This window comes from Anomaloglossus baeobatrachus, chromosome 10, assembly GCF_048569485.1.
Source record: "Anomaloglossus baeobatrachus isolate aAnoBae1 chromosome 10, aAnoBae1.hap1, whole genome shotgun sequence".
NCBI classification, from domain to species: Eukaryota; Metazoa; Chordata; class Amphibia; order Anura; family Aromobatidae; genus Anomaloglossus; species Anomaloglossus baeobatrachus.
In genome coordinates this window covers 10,873,151-10,887,479 of record NC_134362.1, presented here as the reverse complement: position 1 = coordinate 10,887,479, position 14,329 = coordinate 10,873,151, and the positions used below count along the sequence as shown (strand labels likewise).

At 52.9% G+C, this 14,329-nt stretch overlaps 1 protein-coding gene across 1 annotated transcript in view; it reads right to left on the bottom strand.

Moving 5' to 3' along the window:
* The window catches only part of LOC142255072 (uncharacterized), a 33,091-nt gene extending 19,102 nt beyond the window's left edge, over positions 1-13,989 (bottom strand). The window contains exon 1 of the mRNA XM_075326515.1: positions 13,870-13,989. Within this exon, the coding sequence (XP_075182630.1) occupies positions 13,870-13,989 (120 nt within the window). The remainder of the gene's footprint in view (positions 1-13,869) is intronic.
* Between the last annotated feature and the right edge of the window lie 340 nt (positions 13,990-14,329).

Sequence of the window (14,329 nt, the reverse complement as noted above, 5' to 3'; positions counted from 1 at the left end):
TATGTTCTGTTGCCCTACTTCCTGTCCAGCTGCTTAAAAGGCCGCCTCTAAGCCTAGTCCAGCGCCTGAGTATACTGCTTGCTGTGTGCTCCTGCCTTGCTGCTGCTGCTACTTGATTACCTTTGGATCCTCCTGGAAATCTACCGACCGACTCTGGACCATACCCGGTTTCTTCAAACTGTGCCCGGACTCCGTCTGCCGTCTTTGGTCAGCACGTCTGCCCGGTTTCTTCCGGTTCATAACCATTCTGGACTTTCATTCCGTACGGACACTTCTGGACTTTACCGCTTGCCCCTTGTGTCCCGGCTGCACCGCATTTAGGCCTTCCGGGGCTGATTGCCGGACAGTCCCTGTATAGGGGTTCGCTCTGGTGGTCTCCCTGGGGGAGTCCGGTGCGTGGCCCCGGGAATCCCCTTCGCTCCGTTTCAGAAAGGTATTTGTTTGTGTTTGTTATACTGTGTATTTCCGTTGTGTATCTACCGTGGTTACATATCATAAAAACATCTTGTACCACAAACTCGTCTCTGGCTGTCATTGCCCTAACGCTATCGAAATCCTCAAACATACAGTAGTATTACATTATACTCAGGCCATAAGAGGATTTCGCTGGGGCAATGACTGAGACACGAGTAGATCAGCTCTTTTCCATGATTAACTCCCTGCAGCAGGAGATGGAGGCAGTGCAGAATAAACTTAGAGATGTGGAGGCACAGCTGGGCCATGATCACCAGGTACTGGGTCCGGCTATACAGGATTTGCAAGTCAGAGTGGAGGCTCAGGAAGCCGGCCCCACTACGTCCGTATCAGCTGCCGGTATGCCTAGGTTACCCCCATTCCGTTTCAATGGTGACCGTAGTCAGTTTCGTGGATTTGTGAACCAATGTATACTGTTTTTTGATGTACATGCTGAATATTACCGTTCTGACCGGTCCAAAGTGTTATGTATAATCATGTTGTTAACCTCACGAGCACTGGCTTGGGCTAATCCTATGATAGAGAACCGGGACATCCGTTTAAATCACCTAGAGGACTTTCTGACCGCAATGGCGCAGATGTTTGATGATCCGAATCGCCGTGCTACCGCTGAATCGGCTCTCCTTTCCTTACGTCAGGGAAAGCGTTCTGTCGTTGAATACGCCACTGAATTTAAGAGGTTAGTGGTAGACACCGACTGGGGAAACAGTGCATTATTGTCTGTTTTCAGAAAGGGTTTGTCCGGTACCATCAAGGACGAGTTAGCTCGTTCCGAATCTCCAGGGGAGTTTGAACAGTTTCTCCAGCACTGTGTGCGTATCGATACCCGCTTGACCGAACGTAGACAGGAAAAATGGGCAGCTATAAACCGTGTAAACAACTTTGCCTTTCCTTCCAGAGAACCCGCTCTCAGGACGCCACGGGAGGCCGAGGACGTTCCTATGCAAGTGGACTCTCTGCAAAAGCGAGAGACCAATGAACGTCGCGAACACCGGCTCCGTGAGCGTTTGTGTTTCTATTGCGGTCAATCGGACCATTTCTTGATCGACTGCCCGAAACGTCCGAATCGCCCAAATAAGGTATTGGCAGCCATGGCAGAGTGTGACAACACGGACGCAGAGTCCGATATCTCTGAGGCAAGTGGACACCTGGATGCGGTATTTCCCTTGACTGTAATGTCAACCTCACCGAAGGACTCGGAAGGGAAATATACCCATTGCTCGCTCCCCATTCAGATCCGGTGGGAGGGACAGCTAATACCTACCTCTGCAATGATAGATTCTGGGGCAGGGGGAAATTTCATGGACTCCTCTTTTGCCAGGAAACACGGTATCCGGACTCAGCAAAGATCCTCACCGGTTACCATGTTGACGGATCTCCGTTAATCTCTGGACCAGTTGATCGGGAAACCGTACCGCTAGAATGCGTCATGAAGCCAGGTCAGCAGGAGACCCTTGTTTTCATGTTAATTTCTTCTCCTCATTTTCCGATTATTCTAGGTATTCTGTGGCTACGGTCTACAAATCCGGTCATCGATTGGGAAACTAAGGAAATATCCTTCCCACCGCAGAGTATTCCGACCATTAGTCCAACTGTTCCGTTCCAGTAACACCGAATGCGGAGGGCACTGTACAGGTACCTGTTCTACCCCCGGTGTATAATGACTTTGCGGATATATGCGACAAAAGAAAAGCCGATCGGCTTCCCCCGCATAGACCGTATGATTGCCCCATAGACTTACTCCCAGGGGCGGAGATCCCGTTTGGTCATGTCTACCCGTTGGCGGCACCTGAGCTAGAAGCACTAAAAGAATACATTGATGAAAGTCTAGCTAAGGGATTCATTCGTCCGTCTACCTCACCAGCAGGGGCACCCATCTTTTTCGTGAAAAAGAAAGAGGGGACTCTGAGACCCTGTATTGACTACCGGGAACTGAATAAAATAACTATCCGGAACCGGTATCCGTTACCGTTGATTCCTGAGCTATTGGAGAGGGTCCAACAGGCAAAAATATTCACCAAATTGGATCTCCGTGGGGCATACAATCTACTCCGTATACGTCCCGGAGACGAGTGGAAGACCGCGTTCCGATGTCGGTATGGACATTTTGAGTACCTAGTGATGCCTTTTGGACTTTGTAATGCTCCCGCGACTTTCCAACATCTAGTTAACGATATTTTTAGGGATATCATGGACCAATTCATGGTGATTTATCTGGACGATATCCTAATCTTTTCTGATTCCCTACAGGAACACCAGGAACACGTCAAGACCGTACTTACCCGGCTGAGGGAAAACCACCTGTACATCAAACTGGAGAAATGCGAGTTCCACTGCTCACAAATACAATTCTTAGGTTATGTCATCTCTCCTCAGGGACTGAACATGGAGTCTGGCAAGATACAAGCAATTCTAGACTGGCCGGAACCGGGGAACATCAAGGAGGTACAACGCTTTGTCGGTTTTGCCAACTTTTACCGACGTTTTATCCGTAATTTTTCAGAGATCGTTCGTCCCATCACTCTGTTAACCAAGAAAGGACAGAAGTTTGTGTGGTCCGCCCAGGCCCAGGAAGCTTTCCATCGTCTCAAGGTTTGTTTTACCTCAGCGCCTATATTGGTACATCCGAATCCCGCACTTCCCTTTATCGTGGAAGTCGACGCTTCCGACTACGCATTAGGGGCCATCCTTTCACAAAGGACTGGGGACAAGAGTCTCTTACATCCGTGTGCTTTCTTTTCCCGCCGGTTGTCCCCTGCAGAAAGGAACTATGACATTGCGGACAAGGAATTGTTAGCGATTTATTTCCGCTTTCAAGGAATGGAGACACCACTTACAGGGAGCCGCGCAGCAAGTGATAGTACTCACAGATCATCGTAATCTGGAATTTCTTAAGTCTGCCAGGTGCCTGTCTCCACGGCAAGCCCGTTGGAGCCTATTCCTTAACCAGTTCAATTTTGTCGTTACATACCGTCCAGGTTCACGTAATGGGAAAGCCGATGCCTTGTCCCGAATCCACGCCGTGGACTCCGTGCCTGGAACCCCGTCTCAGACCGTGTTATCGGATGCCAATTTCGTTGGAGTAATCCAGGACCAGGACTTGTGGAAGGACATCAAGCTGGCCTATGATGGTGACGTATTTCTTGCTGCCCCCCCGAATGATGTAACTCTTGTTCTTCGGAATGGTGTGTGGTTGAGAGAGCGACGCATTTATGTCCCGGAGGCCGTAAGACTTCGGGTTCTCAAGTTGGTCCATGACTCCGTGTTGGCTGGTCATAGGGGGGTACAGAAGACGCAGGAATTTCTGAACCGTTTTTTCTGGTGGCCTACCTGTTTAAAGGACTATGTCCACTCATGTGTGGTTTGTGCCCGGTGCAAGGTCCCTCGTGTGGCTCCTACAGGACTCCTCCAACCGTTACCCGTGCCATCTCGCCCTTGGGGGTCTATCTCAATGGATTTTATTGTGGAGTTGCCCGTCTCAGACGGTCACAATACCATTTTAGTGGTTGTGGATCGGTTGACTAAAGCTGCTCACTTTATTCCGTGTGCCGGTCTTCCCTCAGCCGCAGAGACAGTGGATCTGGTTATCCAGAACGTATTCCGATTGCATGGGGTACCAGACGAGATCATCTCTGACCGGGGCGTGCAGTTCACGTCTAGGTTCTGGAAGGGGTTTTGTACGGCACTCCAGATTGATGTCTGTTTGTCTTCTGCATACCATCCTCAGACAAATGGGCAAACCGAACGGACCAATCAAACACTGGAACAATACCTTCGCTGTTATGTCAGCCATCTGCAGGACGATTGGTTGAAGATGCTTCCGTTGGCGGAGTTCTCGTATAACAACACTCAGAGCAGCTCCACTAAGGTAACGCCCTTCTTTGCTAACTTGGGTTACCATCCGACTATTTTGCCTAGGTCACCGGTTGCGGTCTCAGTGCCTGCGGTGGAGGACAGATTAACAGAGCTACGACAAAATCTGGAGGTTCTGAAGGACACTGTGGCTACAGCTCAGGAGCGTTACAAGAGGTCGGCAGACGCTCACCGGAGACCGGCACCCATGTATAAGGTAGGGGACTCTGTATGGTTGTCCACCAAGAACCTGAGATTGGGTGTTCCTTCGCAGAAACTGGGACAAAAATACATCGGTCCGTTCAAGATCACCGGGATCGTGAGCCGTGTGGCCTGTCGGCTGCGGTTACCGCACCATCTAAAGGTACACCCGGTCTTTCATGTTTCTCTCCTCAAATCCGTCTCTCCCAATACGTTTCATGGTCGTGTCGTGCCTCCTCCTCCGCCTGTGATGGTCGACGGCGAGGAGCAGTTTGTGGTTGAGGACATTATTGACTCCCGGCTTCATCGTCGTCGGCTTCAGTATCTGGTACGTTGGCAGGGGTACGCCCCCGAGGACGATTCCTGGGAACCGGTGGGTAACATTCGAGCACCACGGAAGATCGCTCAGTTTCATCGACGGTACCCGGACAAGCCGGGCCCTGACCCGTCCTGAGGCCGTTTCTGGGGGGGGGAGTAATGTCAGGTTTCCGGGTTTTCCAGTCCTCTTTTGAAAAAGCTTGCCCTCGGTTAACATGGAGTTTTGTGTTCTGTTGCCCTACTTCCTGTCCAGCTGCTTAAAAGGCCGCCTCTAAGCTTAGTCCAGTGCCTGAGTATACTGCTTGCTGTGTGCTCCTGCTTTGCTGCTGCTGCTACTTGATTACCTTTGGATCCTCCTGGAAATCTACCGACCGACTCTGGACCATACCCGGTTTCTTCAAACTGTGCCCGGACTCCGTCTGCCGTCTTTGGTCAGCACGTCTGCCCGGTTTCTTCCGGTTCATAACCATTCTGGACTTTCATTCCGTACGGACACTTCTGGACTTTACCGCTTGCCCCTTGTGTCCCGGCTGCACCGCATTTAGGCCTTCCGGGGCTGATTGCCGGACAGTCCCTGTATAGGGGTTCGCTCTGGTGGTCTCCCTGGGGGAGTCCGGTGCGTGGCCCCGGGAATCCCCTTCGCTCCGTTTCAGAAAGGTATTTGTTTGTTATACTGTGTATTTCCGTTGTGTATCTACCGTGGTTACATATCATAAAAACATCTTGTACCACAAACTCGTCTCTGGCTGTCATTGCCCTAACGCTATCGAAATCCTCAAACATACAATAGTATTACACCTGCCTTTTATCTGCTGTCATCCCTGCCTCTTATCCGCCATCATCCCTGCCTCTTATCCGCCGTCATCCCTGCCTCTTATCCGCCGTCATCCCTGCCTCTTATCCGCCGTCATCCCTGCCTCTTATCCGCTGTCATCCCTGCCTCTGACCTGCTGCCATCTCTGCCTCTTATCTGGTGTCATCCCTGCCTTTTTCTGGTGTCATCCCTGCCTCTTATTTGCCATCATCCCTGCCTCTTATCCGCCATCATCCCTGCCTTTTATCTGCTGTCATCCCTGCCTCTGACCTGCCTCATCCCTGCCTCTTATCCGCTGTCATCCCTGCCTCTTATCCGCTGTCATCCCTGCCTCTTATCCGCTGTCATCCCTGCCTCTTATCCGCTGTCATCCCTGCCTCTTATCCGCTGTCATCCCTGCCTCTTATCCGCTGTCATCCCTGCCTCTTATCCGCCGTCATCCCTGCCTCTTATCCGCTGTCATCCCTGCCTCTTATCCGCTGTCATCCCTGCCTCTGACCTGCTGCCATCTCTGCCTCTTATCTGCCTTCATCCCTGCCTCTTATCTGGTGTCATCCCTGCCTCTTATCTGCTGTCATCCCTGCCTCTTATCTGCTGTCATCCCTGCCTCTTATCTGCTGTCATCCCTGCCTCTTATCTGCTGTCATCCCTGCCTTTTATCTGCCGTCATCCCTGCCTTTTATCTGCCGTCATCCCTGCCTTTTATCTGCCGTCATCCCTGCCTTTTATCTGCCGTCATCCCTGCCTCTTATCTGCCGTCATCCCTGCCTCTTATCTGCCGTCATCCCTGCCTCTTATCTGCCGTCATCCCTGCCTCTTATCTGCCGTCATCCCTGCCTCTTATCTGCCGTCATCCCTGCCTCTTATCTGCCGTCATCCCTGCCTCTTATCTGCCGTCATCCCTGCCTCTTATCTGCCGTCATCCCTGCCTCTTATCTGCCGTCATCCCTGCCTCTTATCTGCCGTCATCCCTGCCTCTTATCTGCCGTCATCCCTGCCTCTTATCTGCCGTCATCCCTGCCTCTTATCTGCCGTCATCCCTGCCTCTTATCTGCCGTCATCCCTGCCTCTTATCTGCCGTCATCCCTGCCTCTTATCTGCCGTCATCCCTGCCTCTTATCTGCCGTCATCCCTGCCTCTTATCTGCCGTCATCCCTGCCTCTTATCTGCCGTCATCCCTGCCTCTTATCTGCCGTCATCCCTGCCTCTTATCTGCCGTCATCCCTGCCTCTTATCTGCCGTCATCCCTGCCTCTTATCTGCCGTCATCCCTGCCTCTTATCTGCCGTCATCCCTGCCTCTTATCTGCCGTCATCCCTGCCTCTTATCTGCCGTCATCCCTGCCTCTTATCTGCCGTCATCCCTGCCTCTTATCTGCCGTCATCCCTGCCTCTTATCTGCCGTCATCCCTGCCTCTTATCTGCCGTCATCCCTGCCTCTTATCTGCCGTCATCCCTGCCTCTTATCTGCCGTCATCCCTGCCTCTTATCTGCCGTCATCCCTGCCTCTTATCTGCCGTCATCCCTGCCTCTTATCTGCCGTCATCCCTGCCTCTTATCTGCCGTCATCCCTGCCTCTTATCTGCCGTCATCCCTGCCTCTTATCTGCCGTCATCCCTGCCTCTTATCTGCCGTCATCCCTGCCTCTTATCTGCCGTCATCCCTGCCTCTTATCTGCCGTCATCCCTGCCTCTTATCTGCCGTCATCCCTGCCTCTTATCTGCCGTCATCCCTGCCTCTTATCTGCCGTCATCCCTGCCTCTTATCTGCCGTCATCCCTGCCTCTTATCTGCCGTCATCCCTGCCTCTTATCTGCCGTCATCCCTGCCTCTTATCTGCCGTCATCCCTGCCTCTTATCTGCCGTCATCCCTGCCTCTTATCTGCCGTCATCCCTGCCTCTTATCTGCCGTCATCCCTGCCTCTTATCTGCCGTCATCCCTGCCTCTTATCTGCCGTCATCCCTGCCTCTTATCTGCCGTCATCCCTGCCTCTTATCTGCCGTCATCCCTGCCTCTTATCTGCCGTCATCCCTGCCTCTTATCTGCCGTCATCCCTGCCTCTTATCTGCCGTCATCCCTGCCTCTTATCTGCCGTCATCCCTGCCTCTTATCTGCCGTCATCCCTGCCTCTTATCTGCCGTCATCCCTGCCTCTTATCTGCCGTCATCCCTGCCTCTTATCTGCCGTCATCCCTGCCTCTTATCTGCCGTCATCCCTGCCTCTTATCTGCCGTCATCCCTGCCTCTTATCTGCCGTCATCCCTGCCTCTTATCTGCCGTCATCCCTGCCTCTTATCTGCCGTCATCCCTGCCTCTTATCTGCCGTCATCCCTGCCTCTTATCTGCCGTCATCCCTGCCTCTTATCTGCCGTCATCCCTGCCTCTTATCTGCCGTCATCCCTGCCTCTTATCTGCCGTCATCCCTGCCTCTTATCTGCCGTCATCCCTGCCTCTTATCTGCCGTCATCCCTGCCTCTTATCTGCCGTCATCCCTGCCTCTTATCTGCCGTCATCCCTGCCTCTTATCTGCCGTCATCCCTGCCTCTTATCTGCCGTCATCCCTGCCTCTTATCTGCCGTCATCCCTGCCTCTTATCTGCCGTCATCCCTGCCTCTTATCTGCCGTCATCCCTGCCTCTTATCTGCCGTCATCCCTGCCTCTTATCTGCCGTCATCCCTGCCTCTTATCTGCCGTCATCCCTGCCTCTTATCTGCCGTCATCCCTGCCTCTTATCTGCCGTCATCCCTGCCTCTTATCTGCCGTCATCCCTGCCTCTTATCTGCCGTCATCCCTGCCTCTTATCTGCCGTCATCCCTGCCTCTTATCTGCCGTCATCCCTGCCTCTTATCTGCCGTCATCCCTGCCTCTTATCTGCCGTCATCCCTGCCTCTTATCTGCCGTCATCCCTGCCTCTTATCTGCCGTCATCCCTGCCTCTTATCTGCCGTCATCCCTGCCTCTTATCTGCCGTCATCCCTGCCTCTTATCTGCCGTCATCCCTGCCTCTTATCTGCCGTCATCCCTGCCTCTTATCTGCCGTCATCCCTGCCTCTTATCTGCCGTCATCCCTGCCTCTTATCTGCCGTCATCCCTGCCTCTTATCTGCCGTCATCCCTGCCTCTTATCTGCCGTCATCCCTGCCTCTTATCTGCCGTCATCCCTGCCTCTTATCTGCCGTCATCCCTGCCTCTTATCTGCCGTCATCCCTGCCTCTTATCTGCCGTCATCCCTGCCTCTTATCCGCCGTCATCCCTGCCTCTTATTGTCATTATGTAATCTTTGCTGATGATGTGACTATGAAGGAGTGCAGAGGACGAGGCAGCACAAGGATGGACATGCAGGAGTGCAGAGGACCACGCAGCACGAGGATGGACAAGCAGGAGTGCAGAGGACCACGCAGCACGAGGATGGACAAGCGGGAGTGCAGAGGACCACGCAGCACGAGGATGGACAAGCGGGAGTGCAGAGGACCACGCAGCACGAGGATGGACAAGCGGGAGTGCAGAGGACCACGCAGCACGAGGATGGACAAGCGGGAGTGCAGAGGACCACGCAGCACGAGGATGGACATGCGGGAGTGCAGAGGACCATGCAGCACGAGGATGGACAAGCGGGAGTGCAGAGGACCATGCAGCACGAGGATGGACAAGCAGGAGTGCAGAGGACCACGCAGCACGAGGATGGACATTACGGGAGTGCAGAGGACCACGCAGCACGAGGATGGACATTACGGGAGTGCAGAGGACAACGCAGCACGAGGTTGGACATGAAGGAGTGCAGAGGACCATGCAGCACGAGGATGAACATTCGGGAGTGCAGAGGACCACACGACACGTGACGTGGGTGCCGATGTGAGCGAGCAGAGGACCACGGAGCACATCATCCAATCATAATTCAGGATTATGCAGCTTGGAAGTGGGTAATCTACATAAAATGATGATCTGGTCACAACACTCACTGCTGATAATTCTGCACACGGTGTAGAAATCTCCTGACCACTAGTCATCTCTTATTAGTGTGACGCCCTGGACTAGCCAGGTAGTCACAGTTAGGCCCTTGCACAAACACCCATCCCCAAATAAGGTGACACCAGCCAACCTACTAAACCCTAGTCACCTCCCTCTGGGTTTGATGTCCACACCAGGTGGGTGGATCCAGGTGGTTGGCCACGCCCTCCAAGGAGTTCACATGCCCAGAGGCAGGAAAAACCCATGAGATTAAGTTTAGAGGTTGAGGAGTAGAGTTCAAGAGCAGACCTGTGTCAACGTCTGCTACAGTCTAATACCGGGTGCTGGGTTGGAGCCCAGACACCTGTGGCTAGGAGGCAGACGGTGGTGGCCGTCTGCAGGAGCCGGGAAGACAGCCTGGTGGAACCGTAGGTAGCCGGGACAGGGTAGAGATCCAACCGGTACCGAACCGGGGAACCGTCTGGAAACCGGAGCACAAGTGGGGGTGCTCAGACCCTGAAACGCGGTCCCGAATCTACCGGACCCCTTTAATTAACTGATTGAGGTCTGGACTTTAGGTCCTTTCCCACCCAAAGTCCTGAAAGAAGGCAACAGCCCACCGATTTCGGATAACGGCCACCGCCAAGGGCCAAGAGATCCAACGGGCCAGCGCCTGCGAGCAAACGGGCTCTCCCGACATACACGCCGGGGAGCGGGACTCCCGTTGCTGAAGCGCGGCTGTCCATTTCTACAAAAAGGTGCAGGAAAAAGGCGGACACCATCAACCCGTTTGGGGACCGATGCAGCCGGCTGCGGGCACCGACCGTCCTCCGTTTGGTTTACCAGAGACTCTCGCGTGTTTGTCAGAGTGAGTACCACCTTGCCCTCGGGCCGCGCACCGCCAAGCACCACCACACCATACCCATCGGGTCCCGGGGCCATCACCCCTACCCACGGAGGGGTTAACACCACAAGCTACACCAACATCTCCCCAGGGGCGCCCCGTAAACCAGCAGCGGTGGTGCCTACATTCACCACAATCCGTGGGTGGCGTCACGAACTCTAATTTAAAACTCCCCTTTCAACACGCCAGCCCCCTTGCAGAGCGACGTGACCCCCGGTCCGGAGGCGCTCGAGCCACCGACACACGAGCCTGGATCCGAGCGGCTCAGCTGCAGCCGAGCGCAGGGCGGACATTAGCCTAAAACAGCAGATATCAGGGAACAGTTTATCCACCATCTGCTTCTTCCAGACCTACCCAAACTTCTTCCTCCTCTCCAAGTCTCTCTGACCCTCCTCCAAACTCTACTGACCCTTCCTACTCCTCCAGACCTATTCAAACCCGTCTGTCTTGCTCCATACTCCTCATCCTCCTCCTCCAGGCCCCTCTGTTACCTCCAGGCCTACACAGAGCTCTGTCATCTTTATCCTTCTCCCAACCTCTGTTCCCTCCAAGTCCTCTGTCTACCAAGACCTTCCTGTCCTTATGCCCACTCCTATGTCCCCTGTAAACCCCTCTGTCCAACACAGGCCCTTCTGTCCCCTACAGACATAACCAGACATCTGTTTTCTCCCAGACCTTTGCTTCATCCAGACTCTTCTGTCACCTCCAGATCTTTCTGTTTTCTTCTAGACCCTTCTGTCTATTCTAGAATTCTCTGTACTCTTCCTCCAGATGCTTCGTTCACATCTGTCAGAGGCCACAAGCTCAAAAAGGCTACTTCGGACAGATTTGGCACAATCCCTCCATCTGGTAGATTCCAGAGGAACCCCAACACCCTTTAACCCCTATACAGGGATCAGGTTTTACAACAGGACCCAGTGGATTGCTACAAAGGAAGGGCTGCCATTCGGGAGTGTGAACCAGAGGCTGGACTGGTCACCAAGTTGGGTCAAGTCCAAAAAGTCACGTAAGGGATAACATTGTAAAGCTAAGTGGGTAGTCAAAAGTCAAGCCAGGGAGAAACACCAGCTGCACAGGACACATGTAGAGCCAGGAATAAACACCAGCTGCACAGGACACAGGTAGAGCCAGGAAGCACAAACTGGCAGTGGGATCTGGCTGAGGATCATATAGTCACAGCTCCAACCAGTGCCGACAATTGCTAGAGACCCAAACAAATAGGATTAACCCTGTAGCTTCTGGACTGTCCAGATCCACAAGTCCTAGGAATAAAATAGGATTGATTCTGTCAAGTGTCCTCGGCACCAAGGGCACAGTGCCACCTAGTGGGCTAAATAAAATCCGGCACAGATGTTATACCTTCCCTCTCTCCAAACTACCTAGTCCTCTTTATCTACCTGGACATCTCTGTCCTTTCCCAGACCCCTGCTTGGTTTAGGCTCCTTTGTTCCCCTTAAGGCCCAGTCACACACAACGACTTACCAGCGATCCCGACAACGATGCGACCTGATAAGGATCGCTGGTAAGTCGCTGGGAGGTCGCAGGTGAGATGTCACAGTCAGATTTTACCAGCGATGCAGGAACAATACAGGTGGCAGTAGTGACCTGTATAACGATCTCAGCAGTCACTGTGACCCTGTCACACAGTGTCAAACACAGCGATGCCTCCTGCCCAGCAGGACATCACCTTTGAAGAAAATGTCCTGGACCATTCTGCAACGACCGACGACCTCACAGCAAGGGCCTGATTGCTGGTAGGTGTCACACATAACGAGATCGCTAACGGGATCGCTACTGCGTCACAGAAACTGTGAGATGGTTGGATTGTCATTGTAAATAAGCACTTGAACCTTGCCCCCCCCCCATCTCATTGTAGATTGTAAGCTCTCACGAGCAGGGTTGTATTTTTTTTTCCCCTCTAAATATTGTATTTCTATAACTTACTTGTTTGTATATGATCCTCCTGAATTGTAAAGCGCTACGGAATATGTTGGCGCTATAGAAATAAAGATTATTATTATTATTATTATTATTATGTGTGACGGGGCCTTAAGACATGCTGTCTCCTTCCAGACTCCTCTCTCCAGACACCTTTTTTATTTCTAATCTATATGAGGAGAAAAAAGGTGTTCTCCATGCTCCATCCCTCCATCACTGACATCATATGTTGGAATGAGAATTAGTAGATGTAAAGCTACCACTAGGGGGCGCTGGGGCTCAGGTGGAGGAAGAGCTCCTGAGTGCAGGAAGACAGGGGCCCACTAGAGGTCGCTAAACACAAGTGCGGGGATAGTCAGTCAGCCAAGGTCTGAGCCGGGATGTCACGTCTGTACTGAGGGGTCAGCAAGCCAAAGTCCAAGAACAAAACCGAGGTCATAGGCCGGGAGAACAAGAAAGCAGAGGGGAGGGAGTGGAAATCAGGACATGGAACAGGACCAGGGTCAGGAAGACAGGGAAGACAGACCCGGTAGGGGGGATGGAGGTCAGACCGGGCAGAAGGGACGGAGGTCAGACCGGGCAGGAGGGACGGAGGTCAGACCGGGCAGGAGAGACGGAGGTCAGACCGGGCAGGAGGGACGGAGGTCAGACCGGGCAGGAGGGACGGAGGTCAGACCGGGCAGGAGGGACGGAGGTCAGGGAGAACAGGTACGCACACAGGAGGGAGTGGAGGTGAGAACACGGAACAGGACCAGGGTCAGGTGGGCAGAGAGGTCAGACAGGACAGGAGGGATGGAGGTCAGGGAGAACAGGTACGCACGGAGGAGGGAGTGGAGGTGAGGACATGGAACAGGACCAGGGTCAGGTGGGCAGGGAGGTCAGGCCGGGCAGGAGGGACGGAGATCAGGCCGGGCAGGAGGGACGGAGGTCAGGCCGGGTAGGAGGGACGGAGGTCAAGCCAGGCTGGAGGGACGGAGGTCAGACTGGGCAGGAGGGACAGAGGTCAGGGAGAACGGTACTGGGTAGCAGGACTTGATCAGAGTACACTCACAGGAACCAGTTGCACGCTGCAGAGCAGGAACTATTACTGGCGGTGTCCCGGAGGTAACAACACCAAAATATGGAGGCGCGACCTCCGGAACGAGGCACAACTGAGCAGGCCCCTCTCCTCCCCTCCCCATGGCCCCGGCAGAGTCAGATCCATGCAAAAATCATGACATTAGATACCATAAACTTTAGACAACCAATATGACCTAAAACTATGGCTTGAAAACACAATCTTTCCTCTAGTGTGCATTGAGGCCTTTAGAAAAACTAGACAACTTTTTTTTTTTACATTAGATTTTAGTTAAATATTCAATAATACTTTTTGGCAGAATTCGCTTAATTCTCAGTAATTTCATGTAATGATGCAGCATTTCCTACCAGCCATCCCATCTGTGTCTTCTCAGTTGCTCTGAATGATACGGTTCCACCCTGCATGTGGGACCCGGCCACGGCGGTGAAGATGGCGGCGCACACGGTGAAGACCTGCAGCCCGGCCATGGCAGCTCCTCTCCTACCGTTAGTAGTGAGTGTGATACTTTATATACATGAAGCGTAATACAAGGGTGAACGATCTGCAGCAGGAAGTCCCCACCATGAGAGAGCGGCCTATCTGGCCCCGTCCATTATCTTGAAGAGTATTAATGAGTCCCATATATACGTCATATAATGCGAGCAGAATGGGGAAGTTATACATGATTTGTTATTACGATAGATGAAGCATTCTCAGGAAATCATCGTAAATCTCCACCTTCACAGGCCAGGGCTCAGGAACACGAAAACATAGCTCCGTCCGCCGAAGGAAGCCATGTCTAATGTATGGACATACTTGATGTGGTTT